The sequence below is a fragment of the Pristis pectinata genome, chromosome 21 (assembly GCF_009764475.1).
Source record: "Pristis pectinata isolate sPriPec2 chromosome 21, sPriPec2.1.pri, whole genome shotgun sequence".
NCBI lineage: Eukaryota > Metazoa > Chordata > Chondrichthyes > Rhinopristiformes > Pristidae > Pristis > Pristis pectinata.
The window spans coordinates 15,146,683-15,174,035 of record NC_067425.1 but is presented as its reverse complement, the minus strand read 5'-3'; the positions used below and the strand labels follow the sequence as shown (position 1 = coordinate 15,174,035).

The 27,353-nt window shown below is 39.1% G+C and overlaps 2 protein-coding genes across 2 annotated transcripts; one reads left to right on the top strand and one right to left on the bottom strand.

The window, feature by feature from the left end:
• Positions 1–4,092: 4,092 nt before the first annotated feature.
• LOC127581493 (beta-crystallin A1) lies at positions 4,093–7,248 on the top strand (the record flags this gene model as incomplete). The annotated part of the gene is made up of 4 exons (XM_052035954.1): positions 4,093–4,217; positions 5,722–5,863; positions 6,464–6,606; positions 7,101–7,248. Coding segments are annotated over 4 exons (558 nt in total), but the record flags the coding sequence as incomplete, so codon positions are not given.
• A 331-nt stretch (positions 7,249–7,579) lies between these two features.
• On the bottom strand, positions 7,580–18,452 carry LOC127581394 (uncharacterized). Its single transcript, XM_052035775.1, has 4 exons — positions 18,155–18,452; positions 12,648–12,752; positions 9,778–9,847; positions 7,580–8,001 (listed from the first exon to the last, which is right to left on the bottom strand). The coding sequence occupies exons 1-4, from the start codon at positions 18,356–18,358 to the stop codon at positions 7,709–7,711; spliced, it is 672 nt and encodes a 223-aa protein (XP_051891735.1). The 5' UTR covers positions 18,359–18,452; the 3' UTR covers positions 7,580–7,708.
• Between the last annotated feature and the right edge of the window lie 8,901 nt (positions 18,453–27,353).

Here is a 27,353-nt window from a genome sequence, read left to right as displayed (position 1 = left end):
CTAACCTTCCTACCCCCAAACCCCACCCAGTTTCCTCCCTCACTCTCTGAAATAATCAATGATTGATCTTCAGTGATTTCAATTTATAGGTAAACTTGCCTTTATGTCTCTTACCCTTCCATAAGGTTTACCATATAAGATCTCCTTACCATATTCATATCCGGCCTCATAAACCTTGTCATGACGTGTAGCTTCTCTACTCCCACCAATGCAAATCAGAGCGCGTCCACCAATGTACACTTCAGTTCCTCACAACCACGTTCCGTCACCTCACTTCAACCCATTTTCTTCTACACCAGCCATGGGGAAACTCTCCTCTAAGTCATTTGCAACTACACTTTCAAATTCCCAACATTTGTAACTTCACTTTCACTTTGTAACTTCGACCACTTGCTCACCTCTATTTCTTTATGTCCTTGTCCTCTTATTCTTTACCAGCTCAGTGATATCCTCAGTTTTGCCTCCTTAAGTTCAAGGACTGCAGACATTGAACCATAGATTCGCAGAACCATTACAGCACAAACTAATCAGCCTAACATGTCTATGCTTGTCTTGGGCTACTTTGTGTACAACCCATCTGAATTTGTTTAAGCAGGTATGACTGCCACATCAAGCACTATAGGTCCTGCTCTCCTCTACCAAAATCACATATTACAAAAGAAGCATCCTGAAAAACTGACATAAACCCCTGTTTCTTTTCTCCATCATTAACTGTCACCTCAAAACTTCTTCTCTTCCCCAATCCCTCATGATAAGGTTGAGGAATTCTCAGACTGCCTTGTCACTCAGATTGAGACCATTCATTAGCTGCATCAGCCACATATCACCAACCTCTCTCCTCCACCTTGCAGCCCCTCCACTTCATTACAAACCTCCCACAAACTCCTCCTTCCCTTACCTGAGTCCACATATCTTTGTTTAATCTCTCCCCATGCTCTCTCTGATCTTATCATCTCTCCTGATTCTATTAAGTTTCTGATCACCCAGTTTTCAAAAATAGCCCCCATGTTTTACAGTTCCCGGTTCTTCGGCAATGCTCCCCCTTTGCACCATTACCCTCTTAAGACAGAAAACTTGTCTTAACATTCTATCCTTGTAAAACTACTGCCTCATTAAAACTTCTCATATTTGCACTTAGGTTGCTTGCATGCATTCAGGACCCAAACCCTAACTCAAAGGCCAATTATAGTGCACTCCTTGACTCCAGCTACACGTGCCATATGACACTTGGCAGCATCTTCCTTCATGCTTTCCCCTAGGCCACTCACCTGAATTTCCAGTCAAAGGGGACCTTAAAAAATATTCTCAGTATGGAGTTACAGTAAAACTCCCACAATCTGGCACCCACAAGACAAATATTGATTTAAGTATCCTTGCAACATGTTTCTTTTTCATTGAATTTTTTTTACCCTGCTTTCAAAGTGACATTGACATTTTGGAGGTAAGAATCAACAAGTAACGCTTGGTATTTCATGTAAGTTACCCATTCTTAAGTGTGTCAGCAGGCTATTTAATCATGGATTGAATCCAATTGATTCAAAACTTGGGCCAATATTCAGGCACAAAGGTGCACTTTTCAGCAAGAGTGATCAAGAATTCAAACCAGCAGAACTTTCTCCAGTATACTCCTTTCCATGTGCACCCTGCCCATTCGTTATATTCTATTATCACAGAAGTCAATATTTTAAAGTTTGTTTAAGGGTAAATGTGAAAAACAGCACTACTTTTAAGTTTAAATATTAAGAAATCATATACGTTGTAGCTGCCAATATGGAATACCAAGCAGAAATATTCAGTGACATGGCAAAGGAACATTTCTCTGAATTAATCTTCCAATGAAAATCATTGAAACAAAGGCTAAATTATTTTCAAATATCCTTATCCCCTGTATCTAGGGGATCAACAGTGGCACAAGACAAATTATTAAAATTTAAGGACTGCTCATTTGAATAACTAAAATGGAATCATGTGGCATAATTTGCACTGTTGATACATATATAATCACAGAAAGACAATATTGCAGTCTGTGATGCCAGAAATGTGTGTTATTGCCTTAATTCACTGATTTGAAACTGGCACTGTTTCTGCTGATTTCTAACCATTTGATTTTTAAATGATTCATACTTCCATTTTATAAGTGCAATATTAGCCTGAATTTTGCAGTCAGGGTGAAAGGCCTGTTAGTACATTCACACTTGCCCCATGAACTTTTGCCATGACTGAAAAGCCAAAATTATGTGATGCCCTCTGCAAGAAATCAGGGATCTGGGAATTTGCATCTACTTTATAACTCGGATTCAAAAGTTTTTACTGAGACACAGAGAGTCTGAACTGAGAAATTTAAGTCAAAATAATTAATTCAATGAAAAGTCACAGACTGAGAGTGAAATAGGGAGAAAGAAATATGGAATTAACAGAGAGGGATAAAAAACAGAAGTATTTATAAAAAAATCGTAGATCTCCATTAAAAGTTGTTTTTTAGTGGCAGAAAAGTTGCTTGGTACAACAAATTACAAAAGTGCTGACACCAGAATGAGCACCATTTTTTTGGTAACTTTAATGGTTTTTATCATGTAAGTCATTCACATCTATCCAAAGTCGAAATATCAAGGATGGTGTAAATCTAAAATAAAATCAGGAAAAGAAATAATTGCTCATCAGATCAGCAACACCTGTCAAGAGAGACAACAAAATTTTCTGCTAACTGGTGGAGATGTAATATTTATTTATGTGCTTCAATGTTCTAGCGAGGATTCTGGAGGAGCAAAGTAACTTTGATACCTTTTAAGTGTGCTTGTGTCACCACTGATAATTATTGTTTGATTTTCACTTTAACAACACTGAATATTAACGGCCTTGCATTTATTAATAGTGTAACATCTGAACCACGGTTTATCATATCTCTTTGAAGAATTATTAACATTATAAATGTTAAAAGCTGCAGCATGTTTTCAAAAGTCTGATAGTTCAAAGGTTGAGAAGTTCATAATGCTAAGTCTGCAACTTCACTATAACTCTAGTGTGGTATGAAGTAAATATTAATTATTGCTGTGGTATATCTTGAACTACCTGTGTGCTTCATAAATTTAAATGAAGTTCCTGTGGATTGCTTTCCAATGTTCTTAAAGTAGAACTGTGCATGTGACCATCCTAACCATATAAAATGTACAGCCTAAGCTATTGAGTGAAAATCTAAACTCCTAATTTTAAGTTATATTTTCCAAGTATTTAGGCCATGGAATAATAACAGTTGAAATCTAATAATGTTTTTCTGACATTGCTCCCTGCTATTTTACAGTAACAATATCTCAGCTATTCTAAATGGACCAATTGAAGCAATAGAGAGGCAAGTTTCAATAAGTGTGATAGTTTGCTGGACAGCTATGGTACAATTTAAGAGTTTTGTAGTTTTCAAATAAACCATATTGATTTAATAAATCATATTAAACACAGTTTTGTTTCAGTTTTTGGCCAAGGGTTATTCATGCATGCACTGGGCATGCAGATTTTAATCTTTATGCTCGTACAACAGCAGAGTTGAAATAGAAATCCATGGGATCAGCTACAAACAATGAGATGTTGACGTCAGTATCTGCTGCTCATTGGACCTCAAATCAGACTCGCACACTTCTCACTTTCTATTGAAAGTTTGACTATAAATAGTGGAGGTGAAGTTCAAAACAGAATCATCTTCGGAAATCTCCCATTGCAGCCCAGCTTTGGTAAGTTGTGTGGTCTGCAATTTTACTTTATCTCATTTTAACTTCAGATTTGCCCAATTTACCTCAGTTTGTTGGAGATTTATTCATGCTTTATAAATTGTCTCTAGCACCAATTCTGTTAAATTAAAGCAACATGTGAGTGCAGATAAGATTTTCATGTGTCAAAGTTTCATTAAATCTCAATTTTGAAGTGAAATTTTACTATGTGATTTTTTTAGGACTGACAACTCCAAACTACAAACATGGCGCAGACAAACCCAGCAGGACTTTTCAAGGTTAACATTTTAATTTTCTACATATTTAATGAGCATTGAAACTTGTTTCTTTTACTGTCCTTTTTTACTGAATATCATGAAAAATTTTGTTTCAATTGCAGATTACTGTTTATGATCAAGAAAACTTCCAAGGCAAAAGGATGGAATTTACAGCATCCTGCAAGAACATCATGGAGTGTGGTTTTGACAATATTCGATCTATCAAAGTCGACTGCGGAGCGTGAGTCAATAACCTTTACATATTTTTTACCAAAAAACTGCACCCCTAACAGCTGCTCTCAAACATATTCACAACCAAACATCATTAAAATTTAATCATAGATTTTTAAAAAATATCACCATTATTTGCAGGTCAAATTAATCAGCTCACAGAAATGTATCTTTTATTTATCTTTACATACCTTAAGATAAAGCAATATTGCTGATGTTGAGTTCTTTGTGATTCAGCTTAATTAATTTAGACATTAATACAAAGGAGGGAATAGACCAGCATCATATCAGTTTATGATCTAAAGTATGTAAATATGTCTGTTAGAATCCAGTTACAAAGTTCTGTTTTAATGCAAGACACTTTCCACATGCAGTGACAAAATAAATTTAGGGGACTAAAAGCCCATATATTTGAAGGTTTGGAGATGAATTTGTAATGGTTGGGTAGCAGTACAGCTCCAGGTCACACAGTTCAGTTTTGCATTCGGACAATAGAAATTCCAAAAAAACAATGTGCTCCCCTGTGGCTTCCAACATCTCTTCTCCTAACTAAATAGTTTTTACAACTAGTCTGCATAACACACACATCTGTACATGTCCATATCAGTGTCCACACCAAAAAACTAAAAAGCAGCGTACAACAGTATTAGTAATTGGAGCCTAAGGGAAAAACGGCAGTATATTTCTATGGATTGAATCAGTATTCATTCATATTGAGCTTGGCACATTTAGAAACCTGCATTTTATATGTGATTAATCTTTTGGCATTTTTATGTACTTGCAGAAATACATAGAAATATGAAATATTGAAAATACAGAGCAGGCTTCAGTATGGATAACTTCTTTCCAAAAAATTGCAATTAAAAGACAAGATTATCTGTTTCATGCTGTAGTTGATAATATAGCTTCAATTTTGAGAGATATCACAAACCACCTCCACCTCCTTCCTATTGAATGAGCACAATCAGAGGATTCTCTGATAATAAATTCTCTTTTAATGGAACATTGACCATGTTGTAGTTGTGCTGCATAATTCATTGTCACACTAGTTGACGGAGCTTGGTGGTTCAAACTGTGGGGCTCAGTAGGCTATGGTTCCAGACTACAGCAGCTTGACATGTTATGGACAACAGGAAGTTCCATCTGATACACTAAAAGGCTCAGGCCACCTCAGTTATTTAAACTAATCATCCTGTAATTCCAGATCTTGCTCATGATCTCTATTAGTTCTATATAGTTTAAAGGATGTAACCTTATCTTAAGTACTGTTGAAAGGATTAATTCAATAAGTGAACTGCATCTTAAGATCCACTTTATGGGAGCAATTTCTTCAAAGCTTCCTCAGCCAGGGCTAGTATCTACTGCGTATTGTGCAAGTGTTCTGGACAAATCAGAAAATTATGGCTGATGGTTAATAGGTTAAAAGTTAATTGAATTTCTCAATCTTCAAATAGTGTGAGAATAAGTATATTTAATTTCGAAAATTTGACATGAAAGTAATTTTCTTCTTCTAGGTGGGCTGGTTATGAACATTCTAGCTTCTTTGGGCAACAATTTATCCTGGAGAAAGGAGAGTATCCCCGCTGGGATGCCTGGAGTGGCAGCAACGCCTACCACACCGAGAGGCTTATGTCCTTCCGCCCCATTTGCTCTGCTGTAAGTTGGTTCACTAGTCAATATTTGTCAGACTTGATGCTAGAACAGCATACTCTCCGCGTAATTGGCAGCGCAACATACACTGGAAAATAAGTTTACATATTACGCAGTAGCTTACATGATTAATTTTTAGCTGTTCTGTCGTTCCACTAGTTTTTAGACAATGTGTTAGCTGAAAAGGCATGGAGGGGGATCAGAAAATAATGATGGAACATCACTGTTAATATCTGATGTTGCAATACAATTAAAACATTAACTGTCCTTGAATATATATCCAGCACACAAGTCTCCAGCAGTTATGCTGAAGCTTTATCGCATACTTGTCAGGCTGTACTTGTGTTGCTTCATAAAAAAACATTGAATTTAAAAGGACAAGGAAAAAACAAGATTAACATCTAGTGCAAAGTGGTGTGTTTTGAGGAAAGGTCAGAGAAGCTTATTTTAAACTCAAGAAAGTTAGAGGATGGCAACATTTGCAAAAGAATAAATGGTAAAGATATATTCTGGTTTCTACTTGAAAGTTGTTTTGTCCACTTGCAAATGTACTGTATTGCAGTACCTACAAATCTGTTCAATGTCCATAATATGCTTTTTTTTCAGCACCATAAAGAGTCCAAAATAGTCATTTTTGAGAAGGAAAACTTCATTGGTAGACAGTGGGAGATGTGTGATGATTATCCCTCTTTGCAAGCCATGGGCTGGTGCAACAATGAAGTTGGATCCATGAAGATTCAAACTGGCGCGTAAGTTATGTTTTCACACTTAAATAGTAAGGTTGGGTTACTGCATGGTAAGGAACAAAGCATAGATGGATCCAGTAAAGTCTTGTGCATTTAGAAGCACACAATCACATCAAATTTGCTGTTTCTTCTTCTAAAATAAAAGATTACCTAAGGCCTGAATCATAAATAATTATCCTACTTGAACAGTTCCAGCTGCTTTTCAAGTAATCAAAGGCATGCTGTCTCCAGTAGTCTTCTGCAGCCTCTGAACACCTACACTTGTGTCCTACTCACAATTATACCTCTGTTTTGTTTCATTTGAATTTTGTAGGCATGGGGTATTTCATTGGTAGGAACTGCTAAATGAGAACAACAAAATCTATTGGTATTAGCTACTTAACTCAAATAGAAAATATGGGCATTAGCTTATATTACCTTTTCATTTACTATGTTCATGTGAAACTAATCAGGTTTCAAGCTTCATTTAAGTTAAATGTGTTGTTTTATGGCCCTAGATGGGTGTGCTATCAGTACCCAGGATACCGTGGCTTCCAGTACATTATGGAATGTGATCGCCATGCTGGAGAATACAAGCATTGGAGAGAATGGGGATCTCATGCCCAGACCTGCCAGATCCAGTCACTCCGCCGCATTCAAGAGTAAATCTTTTTCCAATACCTCAACAGAGTTTCACAGAGGGGCTGTATCTCTATAGTACACTTGGTAGTGTATTCTGCTAAAGAACAACCAACTGTGTATTGAGATTGATTTATCATCTCATTGCAACATAACTTGAGTTATTAAAATATTCAAATAAAAGTCAAAAAATGTTTGTCTCAAACTGCATGTGAGCATTTATTTGTTCTAAAGTTTCAAAACTGCTTGGTGCGGGAGACCCATCAGGCTTATAGAATATGTGTGACTTCTGAGAAATGAACCAAGGAAAGTAAATTCACTCTGAGACATAAAGCACATTAACCTCTGTGTTCCCAGTATATCAACACTTTAATCTTCTAACACACTGATAGTTTGCAAACAATTTATGTTTTCAAAATGCATGAGAGACTGCATACTAAAAAATCAAAAAAGGCAGCATTTACCATATGAATCTGATTCAGATTAATTATAAATACACTCTACACTTAGTGTTCACATAATGAAAATGTGCTCCATCACACATAACTGGTTGAGTGCTCTTTCTTTTCCACATGGTTAAGGAGTCTAAGTGGCCTGGCCAGTTTGGAAGTTTAATTCTGCTCAAACAGCAGAAATCTTCTGCAAGTGTCAGCTGGAAATCACGAGATGATGACTGTCCCCACTGATTGGCTGATAGTGTTTCACCCAGTAACTCGCCTATATGAAGGATGGTATCCCCTCTGAAATGCCTCAGGCAATCGAGAGAAAACGTTGACGATTCTGCAGAAGAAAAACAATAATTAAATGTCTCTGGAAGTGCAGAAAAATTTCCAACATTTACAAATGACTTCATAACTATTAGCCACTTGAACTATTAGGCTATCTGCTGAACCAACCCCATCACACTGACTCGCCACTCACAGTGCCCAACCGCACTTCCTTTCTTGAAATAAAAAGGGCCAAATCACCTGACTCTCTGTGCCTAAGAGGCATCTCGTGAGATGGAGTGGGTTGTGAGGGGCAACTTGGCCTCAAGTGATGCAGAGCTGAGGCCCTGCCCCCAATATGCCCTCCCAGCCTGCGACAGCATGAGGGAGACACAAGAGACTGCAGATGTTGGAATCTGGACCAACAAACAATCTGCTGGAGGAACAGCAAGTCGAGCAGCGTCATTGGAAGGAAGAAAACTTCTCCAAAGTCGGCATATCTTGAATAAGCTTCGCAGTGGAATAGTACAATAAAGACACACGAGACTGCGGAATCTGGAGCAATAAACAATCTGTTGGATAGTCCTGAGGCAGGTTTTTGACCCAAAACACCGACAATTCCTTTGCTCCCACAGATGCTGCTCAACCCACTGAGTTCCTCCAGCAGATTGTTTGCTGCTTGTGACAGCACTAGGTTGCCTTAAACTTTGGAACTGCTCTTAAATATCTCTGATAGTCAGAGATATTTATAAACTATACAAATAATTGAAAATATGCATGTTAAAATTAAAAAAATGCATTTAATTAAAATTGTACCTTAAAATACCAGCAAATAATTAAAAATATTAAAACAGAATTAAGTAAAATAATTTAAACACTTACATTTTTTTCCACAGTGTTGCCGTTTCTCATCCAGCATCCTCTGGATTAAAGCTGAGGGCCAGATGTGAAGCACACCTGACCCCTCTCCCTCGCCTGACAGTGTTCTGCCACTGGGCTTACACAACAGAACGGGAGATCAGCTGCCTCCCACTCATCACAGCTGTTTGCTTTTGGCCAACATGAGCTGAACCGCTCCCTACGGAACTGCCAGCTGTCACTCGGCTTAACATGGCCCATTTACTACAATTTCGCCCACTTGACATCAAATTAGACACTTGAGTTCTTTGATTAATTATTTGCTAAAATACAAAAAAACTGTAACTGTAAAAGAAATTACAATATTTACTACACAGATAAATTGTTATGCAGTTGAACTCAAAGAAGCCACAACAAACAAACACAATCTGTCTGCAAAATTTTTTCGTCCTTTCCAGGTTATGAATGTCTGATTTAAGGGCAGCCCGTACATATGAACGAGTGTTTGGGAGAGCAGGGGGATGGACTTGCAGGCTGCTGTAGGGCCACAAGCATCTTCTGCCGCCTGAGAGCTCAGTTCAAGGCCGCATTTCCAGCTTCCAATCTGTCCGGGTTATGAACAGTTCACAGGAATGGAAACACAAGAGACTGCAGATGCTGGAACCTGGAGCAACAAACAATCTGCTGGAGGAACTCAGTGGGTCGAGCAGCATCTTTGGGAGGGTCCAACCCTGCATCAGGAATGGAACCCTGCTGTTACCTGGGGAGGACGTGTAAATACGTTGTCCAAAAAAAGTTTCACCTATTTCATTAGAGGTCAATTAAGCTTTATTCTGTTAATTGATGTGAATTCTGAGAAGAAACAAGCCAAGTCCCACTGAAATCCTTCTGAGCAATGTAGCTAATTTTAAAACATTTTGCAACATGCCGCTGTGAAGATCCAAAGAAAATTCTCACCAGATGAGGAGAGTAAAACCCCCTCCTTTCTTACCATCTGTGTCCGGCCAGGCCAGAACAAGAACTCTGTCAGGAAACTGTTCCAGGATTTCAGGCCCACTAGTCTGAAATTGCAAAAGCAAATGCCAATGTTGAGTGCTTAATTCTTCCAACTTTTCAATAGTTGTAATAACATAACTGACAAAATTATATAGAAGTTACTCAGAGTTGGTTCAGAGCAATTTTGCCTTTAAATTGCAAGGTTGTGGGTTCAAATCACATGCCAGGCATTGGGGAGAAACGTCTAGGCCAACAGTCCATTACAACACTGAGGAAGCGTTACACTAGGGGTGGTGCCCTTTGAATACAGCAGTCAGCTAAGACCATGCTTGCTCTTTCAGTCACAGGTAAAAGATCCCATGGTCATGGCATTTAGGGTACCATGGTGGTGCAGTAGTCATTGCTGCTGCCTCACAGCTCCACGGACCCGGGTTCGATTTTGACCTCAGGCACTGCCTGCGTGGAGTTTGCATGTTCTCCCTGTGACCCTGTTCGCTTTCTCTGGATACTCCAGTATCCTCCCACATTCAAAGATTGTACAGGTAAATTAACCGGCTACTGTGAGCATCTCCCTGAGTGAAAGTTAATTGCAAAAGGAATCAAAGGGCTACAGGGAAATAAAGAGAGGGGAATACAACTCATGGGATTATTCCTCTGAGAGCCAGCATGGGCCTCATGGTCAAATGGCCTCCTTCAGTGATGCAAGATAAAATTATTTTGAAGAGAGCTGGTGTCCTGGTTGATATTTATCCTGAGCCAACATTGCTAAAAAGATCATTGCCTAGAAACTAGTGCTATGTTTTCTTGCACAGCTGCTGTCTCACAATGTCAGAGACCTGGGTTCAATCCTGCATGTTCTCCCTGAGACTGCATGGGTTTCCTCCAGGTTCCTCTCATATCCCAGGCCAAATTTGGTCCTTAAGTGGTGGGGAAAGACAGACTTAGGAGCATCCCGATATATTGCCGAGGGATATGCAAGCACTGAATTGGGTGATTACAATTTTAGAGTCATCAGGTAAAGCTGAAGACAGCCAAGAATGTGGAGATAAACACTGATAGACAGAAATTAGAAAATCAAAAAGAAAATTATTTGTTGATTGCACAGAGAAAAAGAACAACTGCATACAGAATCTGGAAACATGGTTCTCGTTATTATGATCCAAATCAACATGAAAATCTAAAAAATGCAGAAAAATCCCAGAAAAACTCAGCAGGCCAGGCAGCATCTGTGCAGAGAGAAAACAGGAAAAGAAAAACAGATGTTGGAAATCTCCACTGATGCTGCCTGACCAACCAGTTCAAAACCATTTCCTGTACCTCACCCAGCCACATTCTTCTATCTCCCACGTCCTCACAAGCCTGTAATGGCTTCTGCCCTATGTACAGAATTTTACATCTTCATCCCATTTAGAAATTCTTTTCCCTGACATACCTTCCCTCTTTCTCTTAGTATCTGTTTTGCTAACTCCCTGCCTTTATTTAAACATGCCACTTCGTTCACCCTTTACTCACTCCCGTAACTCTTCAAACACTGCTCGACTTCTGTGAAGCACCTTGCAATGAAATGCAATGTTGCACAATGACACAGCCTGGGCAACTCAGTAGCATAGCTGATAGAGCTGCTGCCTCATAGCTCCAGCAACCCAGGTTCAATCCTGAACTCGTGCTTTCTGTGTGAAGTTTGCACGTTCTTCCTGTAGTCGTGTAGATTGGTATTGGTTTATTATTGTCACTTGTACCGAGGTACAGTGAAAAGCTTGTCTTACAAACCGATCGTACAGGTCAATTCGTTACACAGTGCAGTTACATTGAGTCAGTACAGAGTGCATTGATGTAGTACAGGTAAAAACAATAACAGTACAGAGTAAAGTGTCACAGCTACAGAGAAAGTGCAGTTCAATAAGGTGCAAGGTCACAACAAGGTAGATCGTGAGGTCAGAGTCCATCTCATTGTATAAGGGAACTGTTCAATAGTCTTATCACAGTGGGGTAGAAGCTATCCTTAAGTCTGGTGGTACGTGCCTTCAGGCTCCTGTATCTTCTACCTGATGGAAGAGGAGAGAAGGGAGAATATCCCAGGTGGGTGGGGTCTTTAATTATGCTGGCTGCTTCACCAAGACAACGAGAGGTAAAGACAGAGTCCAAGGAGGGGAGGCTGGTGTCCGTAACGCTCTGGGCTGTGTCCACAACTCTCTGCAGCTTCCTGCAGTCCTGGGCAGAGCAGTTGCTGCACCAAGCCGTGATACATCCAGATAGGATGCTTTCTATGGTGCATTGATAAAAGTTGGTGAGAGCCAAAGGGGACAAAACAAATTTCTTTAGCCTCCTGAGGAAGTAGAGGCGTTGGTGAGCTTTCTTGGCTGTGGCATCTACGTGATTTGACCAGGACAGGCTGTTGGTGATGTTCACTCCCATCCTCCCACGTCCCAAAGACATGGTAGTTGATAGGCTAATTGACCACTATAAATTGCCCCTAATATGTAGCTAAGTGGTAGAATCTGGGATGAGGTGATGGGAACGTTGGAAGAATAAAATGGGATTAGTGTTAATGGGTGCTTGATGGTTGGCATGAACTCAGTGGGCCGAAGGGCCTGCTTCCATGCTGTATGATTCTATTAAGAGTGGATTTATTGCAAATTATCATTGTTAACTGCAGAAATTAAATCTACAGTTTATGTCAAAGTGAACATACACATGAGAATCAAAATAAAGATAAAATAAACACATTGTTGCATTAGACAATAATTTGAAGATTTAAAGGAAACAATAAAATTCATAGTTAACTGAATGGGACATGCGATTTGTCAGATAAAACCCAGCACATTGCTTATGACTCTGATCACCCTGAAGAAGTGTACCACATACCAAAATCTCTGAATATCGCATTTCTGACGGATAAACTTCATTTGTGTCAAAAGATATCACGTCTACTCCGTTGCACTGAAGCAAATATTCCCAGTATCCTGTTCCCTATATATAAAGAAAAACAGAATTAAACATGGCTGGTTAAAATGTTGAGTCCTTTAGTTATTTGATGCTATTCTCCCAAAATAGTAATTTTTAAAAGTGTATAACTTTTCTCTGATGCAGATTCTTTGATCCCAGAAGCTTGGTTAACTGCTGATTTCGGTGATCTGAAGTGTGTACGGTAATCCAGAAATAATCTGTGCAACTTTATGCAGGGTCTCGACCTGAAACATCGACCATCGAGAGATGCTGCTTGACCCGCTGAGTTCTTGCAGCATTTTGTTTTTTGCTCCAGATTAAAGCATCTGCAGTCTCTTCTGTCTGAACTTCAAACTGATCTTTGGCAATTTGAACTAAATTTATTGTTGAAATAAAACCTACCATCCAAGTCACTTCTTTGATCTTCAGGCATAATGATCTACTACAGGCCTCTTTCAGCATTTCCTTTGGCAAGTTTTATTCCACACATGGGGAACATATGATGCCTACTTTTGCTTCCAGACATTTTACCCATGTTTAATTCCATTGGTCATTGATCAGCCAAAAGGCAAACTCTGACAGGCTTTTACTTAAATTCCTGTGGTCCTCCTTGGAGTCAGTATTCCTTCCCCTCAGCTTGTGTCTCCCACTAATATAATAACACTGTGATCCTCAATCTTTTACTGTGAACTGAAGAAATCACAGCAAAAGCCCTCTGGACAGCCCATTCAGTGCCAAATAAACCGATGTCCTATTTTGTCACTATTTGGTACTTAATCATTTTGGAAGTTTAGCTATGTCACATCATCTGTCTTTCTTCCTGATTTGATGTTATCTTCTCAAAATGTCTAACATATGTTGAGAAAAGGCCGAGATGTATTAAAGATATTCATAATTTTTTGGTTGGATTAAATGGAAGAAAATATTTCCGAATGAGCAGTCAGTGACAGGAGGTTACCAACTCTGATTAGATTGGAAAACTTTCTTCACTCTGATTCTTGCGACAAGGAATTCACTGATCACACAGAATAACTGAGGCAGAGATAAGGCACTACCTCAATCGATGAATGAACTTCAAAAACGTGTGGCTGAGTTGCCGACCAGACAAAAATATGGAAAAGTACTACAGGCTATCCCTGGGTTACAAACACCCAAATTAAGGACATCTGTACATACGAACGAGCTACCAAAATATTATTAAATTCAAAGGTCCATGTACATACATTCATTCGTTCCCACAAACAGCAGAATGACTTTCCTCTCTCTCTCCACTTTCAGTAACTGTTCTTTCTTATGAGCCATATACGGTTTTGATGCCATTCATTACAATTCTGTTACCATTTTGAATGATTTTTGTGTATTTTCTGACTTATGAACAAATTGACTTAAGCATGTCTGTAATAAGGGAACCCGTGACTACCCGTATTAAATTTTTATATATAGCAGTAACATTTTATCTATAGCAGTGATTTGCAGCTGAGAGTTGGATTATTGAGGGCTGGAGCGGGGGTGGGGGGGCAAGCAGTTTACACTACATTAACATTTTTTACACCTTTGAAAACATTATATCTGTAACAGGATAAAGAAAATGAATGTGTGGCTGAAGAGATGGTGCAGGAGGAAAAGCGTTACATTCTTGAGGCATTGGAACCATTCCAGGGGCAGGTGGGACCTGTGCAAATTGGACCTGTTGCTCCTCAGCACGGCTGAAAGCAATATCCTTGCAGGATGTTTGTTAGTGTTATTGAGGAGGGTTCAAACTAACTTGGCTGGCAGGATGGGAACTTCAAAGGGAATTCAGAAAGAAGAGAAACAAAACAGTAGGAAAACAGTAAGTGAAATAAATAGACGGCAAAAACAAAGTCAAAGCAGCAAAGGGGGTTAAAGTACAGATTGTTAACATGACAAAAGCAGCTGTATCTGACTGCTCACAGCACTTGCAACCAGATAAAAGATTTAATGATACAAACAGAATTAAATGGGTGTGATCTCATTGCCATTAGGGAAACCTGGCTAATAGGGTGACCAAAGCTAGGAGCTAAATATTTGACACGTAGAAAGGTCAGGCAAAAAGGAAAAGCGGGTGGTGGGAGAGATCAGTGAAGTGGTGATAAATCGTCTTGAAACATGATGTAGAACTTGAATCAACTTGGGTCAAGCTAAGAAATAATAAAGAGCAGAAAACACTGGCAGGAGTTATTTATGGGCCACAAATTGTAGTTGTAATATTGGGTGAGGTATAAAGCAGGAAATTAGAGGTGGGTGTGGCAGGGCTAAGGCAATGATCACGGGGAATTTAACCTACATATAGATTAGACGAACCACATTCTGTAATAAGGTGGGAGATGAGTTCATGGAAAGTGTATGAGAGGTTTTTCAAGATCGATATGTTGAGCAATCAACTAGTAAAAGGCTATTTTGGATCTTGTTTTGCGCAATGGTAAAGGGTTAATTGATAATCTTGTTGTCAAGGGATCGTTGGGGAAGAGTGACTTTAATTTGACATTGAATTTGAAACTCATGTAGTCCTATGTGAAACCAGGATTTTAAATCTGACATATGCTGAGAAGAGAGTTGGCTATGGCTAACTGGGAGTATTCATTGAAAAAGGTATGTCAGTGTTCAGGCAACAGTTAGTATGTAAAGAAATAATGAATAAATAAAAAATATCTATTCCTTTAAGCACCAACCCCAACTGGAAAATTGATTCATCCACGAATGACAAGAGAAATTAAAGATCGTGGCAAATCCAAGGAAGAGGCTTGTAAGGTTAGTAGTAACAGGAGGCCTGATGACATGGAGCATTTACAACTCAGCAAAGATTACTAAAGGAAAGCCAAATGGAATACGACAGGGAGACCATCGAAAAACATAAAAACAGACTAAGAGATTTTATAGGTATATAAGGAGGAAAAGACAGGTAAATACAAAAATCTGTCTTCACAATAGACACATAAAACCTGAAGGAATACATTTGAGAATCAAGGGCTTTATGAGAATGAGGAGATAGTACTACAGAAATTGGTGAGCTTGAAAGTTGACAAATCGCAAGGGCCTGATGATTTACATCCCAGAGTTTTGAAAGAGGTGGCTTTAGAGATAGCGGATGCTCTGGTCATCAACTTCCAAAGTTCCTTATATTCTGGAATTGTTCCCGTGGAAGGAGGATAACAAGCATGAGAGAAAACAGAGAACCACCGACCTGTTAGCCTAACGTCAGTGAAAGGGAAAATGTCAGAACCCATACCTACAGATGTAGTAACAGAGCACCTTGAAAAGAAGAATAGGATTGAGCAGGATGGATACATTTAGAGGAAAATCATTTTGACTAATCTACTCGAGTTCTTTGAGGATCTGACCAGAAGAATATATAAGATGGAACCAGTGTAGGTGGTGTATTGAGATTTTCAGCATGTGTTTGATAAAGTATTGATAAAGTATAGAAGATTGATCATAACAATTAGAGCACATGAAATTGGGGGTAATATACAGATATGAATTGAGGACTGGTTAACGCACCTGAAAGAAAGCAAAGAGTGGGAATAAATGGATCATTCTCAGGCAGACTGGCTGTGACTAAAGGTTTACCGCAAGGATCATAGCTTGGGCCCTAGCTTTTCACAAGGTAGACCAACGATTTGGCTGAGGGGACCAAATGTTATATTTCCAAGATTGCTGATGATACCAAACTAGTTGGGATTGTAAGTATGCTGGAGGATGTTAAAAGGATTCAAGGGGAAATGGACAAGCTGGACGTGTGGGCGAGCAGCAGAAAAAGCATAATGTAGAAAACTGAGAGTTTATCCACTTTGGTGAACATAAAATGGAGTATTTGTTAAATAGTGAGAGACTGGATAATGTTGACATTCAAAGCAACCTGAACATGCTTGTACACAAGTCATTGAAGGCCAACAAGCAGGTGCAGCAACTGAATTGAGGGAAAATGGTATGTTAGCCTAAGCTATGAGTGTGCCTGAATTTAATTGGAAAGGAAAACTTATTACAATTTTACAGGGCTTTGCTGAGAATGCACATGGAGTACTATGTAGTTTTGGTCTCCTTACTTAAGAATGCATTTGTCACCCAGGGAGTGCACCAATGATTTCCCAGCCTGATTCTAGGGATGGCAAGACTATTGTATGGAGAGTGACTGAGTAGACCAAGGATTATATTCTTTAGCGTTTAGAAGGATGAAAGCAGTTCTCATTAAAACTTACAAAATTCTTAAAGGGCTTGGCAGGTTACATACAGGGAGGATGTTGCCCCCGGCAGAGGAGTCTAGGACACAGGGGCACAATTTCAGAATAGGGGTAGGACAATTAGGACTGAAATGGGGAAAAATGTCTTTATTCAGAGGTTGGTGAATTCTTCACCCCAAAGAGCTGTGGGGGTTCAGTCATTTAGCTCAATCAAAACAAAGATCAATAGATTTCTGGACATTAAGGTAATCAAAATCAGCCCCAATCGTAATGAATGGTGACGCAGGCCAGGTGGCCTAGTCTTCCCCCTATTGCTTATGATTAATAATGTTGGTGTCATGTACCTTCTGTTGAGAACCAGCTGCTGCCCTTCCTCAGCTGATGGCCATCATTTTTCAGCGGAGAGCAGGGATGAGCAGAACGGCACCGATTCCTCAAAGGGCGCGACTGCTACTCCACTCCCTCTCACACCCAGGTTCAACCCAGCCCCAAGACAAGGACCCACCAGCCTGCTGACTGCCCCTCATTGAGAAGGGGTTGACTCCCACACCAACCAATTTTCCTGTTCTCTGACACTCACCCAGCCTCCTGTTTGCCAGTCCTTCCTCACATTTGTCCCTTGTACTCTACCGCCGTCTGTCTCTCTCCTCACCAAACCCAGGTGTCCCCAACCAAGAGTTGGTATGTGAGGGTAAGAGAGAGGAAGTCAATGTGTTACAAAACAGCAGGACAGTATCAACCACTGATGGGCCCAGGCCAAAAGTACTGAGATAGAAGCCTAATACTGCAGAGTATACATTGTCCACTAAATCGTTATTTAGGTACACAGGCATTGTGGTATCGAGGGATGATGATGGAGGAGCTGGAAGATTAAACAGGAGAGTGGCGACGAATAAGTCTGTTCTCAATACACGTTCATCTTTAAAATGTGAGCACATTTTCAAACACGTTAGTATTAGTATCTAGGATTATGAGAATGAGACTCTTAGCCAATTTTGCAACATACTCTAGTCATGCACCCTGACTGAGTTGATAAATTCATTTTGAATATATAGCTTTAGCAGGCAGGTGGAAATTTCTGATGTTGTAAATGAGCTGAGAGAGGGGCGTGCATCGTTAAACCCAGACTCGGTAGTTTCAGATTAATATAACAGCCCCAGCTACAACAATAAATTTTTGGATTTGGACAGCACGATCATGTCATGTTGCAATGTATATATTACTTACAGCGCCAGCAGAAACCACAGGTTGCTTTAAATCTGCAACAAAGGTTAATGCTTCTTGATTTGGAACAGAAAACGAAAATAATATTTGCAACTTTTGGCAAGTCATTTCATCGATGTTCCTCAGTAACTGAACCAGCTCTTTTCTTCGCCCATGTGGCAACTGAGGGTCACAAAACCTGTGAATATCTGCTGGGAATTGCTCCATTTTGGTGCAATATATTTTGTGATACACGTTTTTTCCACCGCACTTTCTTAATTCGACCGTTTGCCATTGTATTTCCTCACTACCAGCTGACTCCATTAGCAACTCCCAATTTGTCGCCCTTTCTGACGAAGAAGGAAATGAGCACAAAGATTATAACGAAACCATCGGCTATACAGCACCTCCCCAAGGGAAAGCTAGTAACTGCAGGCAAAATGCACACACAAGTTGTCCCACAAATCCCCGATACTCTCATAACCACTGGAAGCCTAACACAAAAGGGGACTCTTCAATTTAACATTACTTTTTAGCATCATTGTTAAATTTTGAAATCTTAATCTATTCTCCAATATCCAAAGCATATGTATTTTGGAAAGTTCTGGGGCTGGCAAGGACTGAGGAATTGCAACTTTCTATCATCCCCTTGTCTGAAAAACCATGAACCGCGACTTGCTGTTTTCTGTCTGTAAATAATTATTTTTTTATTGAGACTGATAATGACCTCCCAATTCCACTTTTCCAGAATCCTTTGATTCCACTCACTTTCTCCAGATTAAAGGCACGGTCATGGGAACTTGCATGGGCCTTAGCTAAGCATCTTTTTGTTGGATATGTGGAACAATCCTTGTTCCAGGCTGATTGGGACCCCTCCCCCAATTCTTTCTCCGATTCATTAATAACTGCATTGGTGCCGCTTCCTGTGCCCATACAGAACCCAGAAAATTTATCGCTTTTCCACTCTGTTCTCCCATTTACACGGTCTATCTCTGATACTTCCCTTTTTGTATCTTTCTGTCTCGATTTCAGGAGACTGATTAGCCACTAACATCTTTTACAAGCGCACAGACCTCTAGCTTGACGATACATCCTCTCACCCTACCTCCTGTTAGGACACCATTCCTTTTGCGCAGGTTCATTATCTCCACCACGTTTGTTCCATTGATGAGGCCTTTCACTCTGGTGCCTCGGAAATATCCTCCTTCTTCCCGGAACATGGCTTCCCCTCTACCGTAGCGGGTGGAGCTCTCAGCCGCATTTCCTCTACTTCCCACATGTCTGTTCTCACCTTCTCTCCTCAGGACAGAACAAAGAGTTCCCCTGATACTCACCTCCCGTCCTACCAGCCTTTGCGTCCAATGTTGCAATTTCTGCCAGCTACAACATGATCCCACGACCAGTCACATCTTCCCCACTCCTCCTCTTTCTGCATTTTGCAGGGACTACTCTCTTCATAACTCCCTGGTCTGATCTTCCATTCCCACCCACCAACCCCTACCCAATGGCATCTTCCCATGTAAACAGAGGAAATGCAATATCTGTCCATTCACTTCTTCCCTTTCCACCATCCCGGGACCCAAACAGTCATTCTAGGCGAAGCAGCAATTCACTTGCACTTCTTCCAATCAAGTGTACTGTACCTGCTGTTCACAATGCAGCCTCCTTTACATTGGATAAACCAAACGTAGATTGGGTGATCACTTTGCAGCGCACCCATGCTCAGTCCGCAGAAGTGGCCCTGAGCTTCTGGTTGTCTGCCATTTTAATTCCCCATCCCACTCCCACTCTGTATGTGATCTCCTGCACTATTACAATGGGGCCCAATGTAAGCTTGAGGAACAACACCTCATTTTGTTTTCTGACCATGTTGCAGCCTGCAGGACCCAATATTGAATTCTCCAACTTCACGTAACTTGCTCTTTCTTTCTTCTTGTATCAGGCCTGGCCACTTGCACGTGCCGTTCCCCTCCCCCCTTTTGTGTCTCATCTATATATCCTGGTCTGCTCAGCACATCCCAGTAGGCCAGACTATACAACATTACCCAGACTTAATATTAGCAACACATTTCACAGACAAAGGAACTTAACTCTGTCCATCACTTCACTCTATATTACAGATGTTCCCTTTGTTCCACTCATTCCCCTCCCCACCTTCTCCGTTACTCAGACTAGCTTGCTTTGTGTCATTCTCAGTTCTGACGAAGGATTTAACTGGTTTCTTTTTCCACAGATGCTGCTTAATTGGCTGGGTTCCTTCAGCGTTTCTGTTTTAGATTCCAGCATCTGCAGATTTATTTGTTTCCTATTCCATGTCTCAATTTTATTGATCAGCATTTTATGTTATAAAATACTTCCATAAAATCCACACAGACGTCATCCTCTGTTTTCCCTTCATCGATCTTCTCTGCTGCATTGTGAAAAATTTCATATAAATTAGTCAAATATGATTTGCCTTTTAGGTCCAGGCTGATACTCCCTGATTAACCTCAATGTCAAAAATTGCCCAGGTGTGTTCTGTCAATAAAATCCAATCTGGCTAATTAATGACACATCAGTCTCCTCTGAAACAACAGCCAAGCGATGGAAGGTGTTGTGGTCAACGCTATCTGGCTGGTCTAACTCACCACTAGCTATGTTGACGTCAGAAGCACGGCGACACTTGCGGGCTGCCCCCAGAACACTCTGCACAAAAGATGCATTTCACTGTGTGTTTCAATGTACATGTGACTAATAAAGACATCTTATCTTATCACAACCTGCTTACCGATACTCAGTTTGCTTTTTGTCAGGATTCCTCAGCTCCAAGCATCACAGACTTAGTGCAAATTTGGAAAATACAGAGGAAAGGTGCGAATAACTGCCCTTGACATCAAGGCAGCACTTGTCTGAGTCTGGCATAAAGGAACCCTGGTAAAACTAGTCAATAGGAATCAATAGCTATAGAAGTATCTTGCGCAGAGGAAAATGGTTGTTGAGGTGAATTCTCCCATTCCCTCGAATATTGCCACACTCCTGCAAGTACCTCAGGTCTAACCATTTGTAGCTGCTTTGTCAATGATTAAGTAAACAATGAGGGTACTTGCAGATGCTTACAATTCTTCAGTAGACTAGGCATCCTGTGCTTTCAGTGAGCAAAACGCGGACAACACGGAGGCATGGAAGTCATGACCTGCGAATCACCAAGGACAAGAAACAAACTGCTGGAGGAACTCAGAGACAGTAGAGACTGCAGATGCTGGGATCTGGAGCAACAAAAGTCTGTTGGAGGAACTCAGCAGGTCAAGCAGCATCTGTGAGAGGAAAGGAATTGATGACATTTCAGGACTGGATGCAGGGTTTCAACCTGAAACATCGACAATTCTTTTTATCCCACAGATGTGGTTCGACCCGCTGAATCCCTCCAGCAATAAACAATCTGTTGAAGGAACTCAGCTGGTCAGGTGGTCTCTGTAGAGGGAGATAGACAGTCGGCATTTCAGGTTGAGAACTTTCATCTGGACAGTCAATATGGTCAAGAAACTTTACTGTGCTAATCACATAAAAACAAGGCTACAAGAACAGGTGAGAAGCTAGATATTCTGTGTCAGATGACTCATCCCCAAAACTTTTCCAGTATCCACAAGGCACAAGTCACGAGCATCATGGAATATTCTCTTGTCTGAAAGAGTGCAGCTCAATTGACATGAGGACTTGATACCAGCCAGGCCCAAACAGACCCTTTGCCACCCCATCCACCATATTAAACATTCACTCTCTCCACCATCAGTGCAGCATGACTGCATTGTGTACCATTTACAAACTGGACTGTGGTTACTCATCAAGGCTATTCCAGCAGTACCTCCCAAAACCTTGAGCTGTACCATTGAGAAGGATGGGGGCAGCAGGTATAAGGGCACATCACAACCTGCAGGTCCCCCTCCTAGCCCACGCTATCTTGAGGTGGAAATATAACATCTTTCCTCAGCCATTATTGTATCTAACTCCCAAACCAACAGCTCTGTTGAAGTACCTTCAGCTGAAAGGCTACAGGAGTTCAAGAAGTTGGCTCAGCGCCACTTTCTCAAGGAGGGTTAAAGATGGGCAACAATTATAGGACGTGGCCAACAATGCCCACATCCTATAATTGAATTGTAAGCAAGGTATATAATCGAATAATGAAGAAAAAATTTGAATAATGACATTTAAGAAGCAATAACTCTGCTTTAATTTCCTTTTTCTAGTTACTCTATAGGACCTAAATTTTAACTATTTATGAAATGGGATTGACCCTTTAAAACTGATGTCAGCATGAATAATTGCTTCTGGAGTAAGAATCTTTGTTTGCTAGGGGTGTTTTTATTTATCTACACGGAATTTGTTACTGTTGGCTAAGCATGACCTAAATCAAACTTAAGATCACTGAAAATCAACAAATTGCAAATGCTGGAAATCTGAAATAAAAACAGCAATTACTGGAAGCACTGAGCAAGTGAGGCAGTGTTTGTGGAAACTGAAACAGATTTAATGTTTCAGGTCAAGAATTCTTCATTAGAACATTCCGAGAAAAGTGCCTTTGACCAGAAATGCTGACTCAAAGGTCTTCACCCCGAAATGTTGTTTCATTCTCAAAGACACTGCCTGACCTGCTGGTTATGTTCAGTATTTTCTGTTTTTATTTATTGTTAAATAAGCATACTCTTTTTCTACATTGATAGAAAGAATTCTGGAATACATTCTGGTATTCTGTTTTGCTAATGTTTTTGCCTTAAATAAATATAAAAGTATATTTTGTTTTCATCTATTTATAGTTGAAGAAATGCATCTGTCTCTGATTGCTGTAAGCATTTCAACAATCCATTGCTGAATAAATCCATGCCAACCAATGTAGAAATTTATAAAATAATCTAAGAATCCACTGTATTTTTCTCTTTATTTGTTTTTGAACAGTTTCAAAAGTGCAATTGAATCCATTTAATAGTTATGTGACAACCATAAAGATCTTAATAATTAATAGACTTGTATCCAGTGTCGACCTATGACATCACATCTTTTAATTCCAAATACAAAAGACATGCAGATTCATCAGGTAAAGTCTGTGGTTGATTCAAGTAAACATTTAAATTAGTATTTTTGTCCTTCATAGCATCAGTATAAATAGAAACAAAATAATCACTTAGATGAAAAGATTTTCTTATTTGATAAGTTAGGTTTGAGCTGCTTTGTGAACTTATCATTTGCAAAATAATTTAACACTTTGATTGATTAGCTTTATAAAGATTTCTTATCACTGATCGTTAGTTTTTGCTTTACAATAAACAAGTCAATGGACAGCAGCGTGGACGACCATCAAGGTTATTGTGATCCTTTAGCAAATGTCATGGACCAATCCAGACTGTAACAGGTAACCTCAGCCACATATTTGCATTTTTGCTGCTCATCACTAAATCAGGGAGGTGCCCCAAAGATCTCTATACCAGGAGAAATGAGTTTATCATATTCTCAATGAATAGATCTAAATAAAATGTAACAGTTCTTGGGATAAAATTCATTCTCTGTTGGATGCACCAAAAGTGCAATGTACCTGTGGTTACTTATTGAGCTCTACTTCTGAAATATGGTTCCATGCAAGTCACAATATCACTCATTTAGCACATATAATAGAAGAATTTCTACCTCCCAAGAGCGGCTGTGTTCATGGTTTCTCCTGGCTCATGGGTGCCATTCACATTATACGGTATCTCATGTACTCTCCAAGCTTAGACTGAAGAATCAGTATAAAGGGGCAATTGTGCCTGAAGGTATAGCTTGTATGAGAGCACAGGCAGGTTTTTATTCAGCTTAACTGACAATATTTGAACCAAACTGCTGTTTAGTCAAATATTAATTCCAAATCAAGTTTTGGAGTTACTCACTAGTGAAACAAAGGCACACCATACAGGGCTCCTTGGTGACACTGAAAAATGTGATGTTCTCCTCAAAGACCTGTAGGCTGTGGATATGTCTTCTGAGAAATGCCCCCTTAATTAGTATAAACCAGTACACTGAGAGGAAATTATGTCCTTTAACAATTTTCTTTGAAAATCTAATTTTAGTGGTGCTATTTTTAGTCAAAGAGGAATTTATAGAGAAGTACACATAAAAGGGTTTGAGCTGAATTTAGGAATTTAAAAGATTTAATAAAATGCTCCAACCAGGACAATGAACAACATTTAATAAATCACGCATTTTATATTTGATTGATTTGTAAGAGTATGTGCAATATACTGGAGTTATAATGTGTAGTATCTTCCTTTTTGGTTTTTATGGAGGTCTCTTTCGTAAATGACTGTGCCAATCACAAGTTGTCTTTCAGAATGAGTGCCACAATAAGTAAATAAGCTGTTTCTCAACATTTTCCTCATTCCAACCCTTTTAACATTTAGTCATTCACTTAAGTACCAACTTAATTAAAGTCATTTTAATTTCTCATTCATTTTATTTATGGTTTAATTATAACTTTTGGTCTGTGTTTCTACTCTTTTTAATTAACAGTTACAGAGACTCCATGTTCTGATTTTTAAACTATTTCCTCAAGACTTTGCTCATTTCTTAAACTACCCACTAGTAATTACAAAGATAACTACACGCATCACAGCTAACTGTTCCAAACTAAAGGAATTCACAAGTTCCATATTATTTTGTGGAGGAGAGGCAGCTACAAAAGTTGAAACAAATAATAAATAAAACAATTTTTTGACTGATGTTTTCTTTTACAATGAGAAAGCACTTTTTAGGGACGTATCTTCACATAGAACTCAGTTGAATATTTAACTTTTATTATACAGATGAGTACATTGGAACAAAACTGCAAAGATATTAAAACCTATTCCTTACTTGTATTTTTGTGATGAAATAATATTTATTCAGCAAAGTTACAAGTTCATATTGTCAAAATAAACTTAAGTACATTGTTGCAGTAACATTTAAACACTTTGGTTGATTAGGTGATAGGTAAACATCTTGTCCTTGTTCAGTTGTTAATCTTTATTGACATCAACCATAAAATAAAAATGGTGAGATATAAACTCTGCAATTCAAATGTAATTTACTGATGCTATAAAAAAAATCAAATAATTTATGTCAAAGGATTATGTATAAAATTTGGTGATGAAATCTGATTTAGTCATGACTATTTCCGGTGTCATCCTATATATATCTGACGTGATTTTATTGAGGCAGTCAATTGTTAGCAAATCCATTGAAGCAAACCACTGAACAAATATCAGGATAAAAAGTAAAGAAATTTTGATAAATGTGCAGTTTTCACTAGAACATTGTTTATCTTTGGAATTTTACCAGGAATAATCAAGATCCCTTGGTGTTGTACAAATTCTTTAATTATTTGTGAAATATGGCTCAGTGGACCTTTGAGAACCTTATCTTCACGCTGAGTTGTATTGTGGCTTTTTATTTTGTTACTGGGTGTACAGGTATGGATTTTCATATTAGCTTGATTTCGTAGTATAACACAGATAATAGAACAAACTGTTTTAAGATCCTCTGGATTTTGTGAGTTACATTGATTATTTAAGTGCATATTCTTTCGGTGCTGTCACATTTTAGTTTAACAATACAGGAAATGTTTAATAAAAATTAATGTTAAACTCAGCATATGTTATAAATGTATCTTATTAATATCATACTGAATTGAATTTGTTACACTCATTTCATTTCAGCTATTATTTTGAATATATATTAAGAGTGTGCCCGGTGTACTTAGTTCATTAAAAGTCAACAAAATCTGGCTTTTGAAAGTTTACATCACTCACAAGTGAATACATTCAATAATTTCAAAGAGTTTGATACAGTTTTGGAAAACATGAATTTGTACCAGTCTCATCCAAAAGCCTGGTGAAAATATCCATTACCTTACTATACTCTATGGCATATAATAAAGCAGCAATTGTACTTATATATTATAAATTACATTTATGTAATAATGCTAAGCTATATGAGCAAGACTTCAAATTACTTCACAGGAATACATTTCCGCATAACTGATTAGCAACATTAAACTATGTGTACCTGGAAGGATGTACTGCTGAGGCTCTATAAGGCGTTGGTCAGACTGCATTCGGAATATTGTGAGCAATTTTAGGTTCCACATCTAAAGAAGGATGTGTTGGCCCTGGAGAGGGTCCAGAGGAGGTAAACAAGAATGATCCCAGGAATGAAAGGCTTAACATATGAGGAGTGTTTGATGTCTCTGGGACTCTACCTGATGGAGTTCAGATGGATGAGGGGGGACCTCATTGAAACCTATCGGATACTGAAAGGCCTGGACTGAGTGGACGTGGAAAGGATGTTTCCATTAGTAGGAGAGTCTAGAATCTGGGGGCACAGCCTCAGAATAAGGGGATGTCCCTTTAAAACTGGGACGAGGAGGAATTTCTTCAGTCAGAGGGTGGTGAATCTGTGGAATTCATTGTGACAGAGGGTGAGTAATTGTGTGTATTTAAGGCAGAAATTGATAGGTTCTTGATTGGTAAGGGGATTAAGGTTTACAGTGAGAAGATGGGAGAATGGGGTTAAAAAAATCAGCCATGATTGATTGGCGGAGGAGACTCAATGGGCTGAATGGCCTAATTCTGCTCCTATATCTTATGGACTTATGGAAATTCTGTTATTGTTATGATACTAGAAGAATATTGAAGCAGCAAAACCAAGGATGCAATTCTTATTTGCTCCATGGAGCTTACCTCTCCACCAACTAACTCAGACCGTCTAACATCTGGCTGTATTCTCAATGCCCTAGTATTTTTGAATCCATTACCTGGTAAAATATGCCAAGTTTTAATATGTTTTGAATAATTAATTGTTATGTTTGTGTGTTGTTATGTTGCTGTTTTAAAGCCAAATGAGTAAAACACTAAATATTATTAATATTTTATGACTCCCTTATGCATGCCATTTATTGTATATTCGCCAATAACTCCAGCATGTAACATCTGTCAAACTGGGAAATGAACGATGAATGAAGAATTAGAGCTCGGGTATTCGGGAACAAAATCAGGAAGCACACTTTCACTCAAAGTGGAATGGAAATCTTTAACTGGCCTTCCTCAGAAAGATATACAGTAGATGTTGCGGTCAATTGATCTGTGATTGATCTGTAATTGATTTTTATTTGGTGACAGAAAGCAATCAAGGGAAGTTAAATAGTGTTGAGGGAAAGATCAATTGTGATTTAACTGAATGGTGG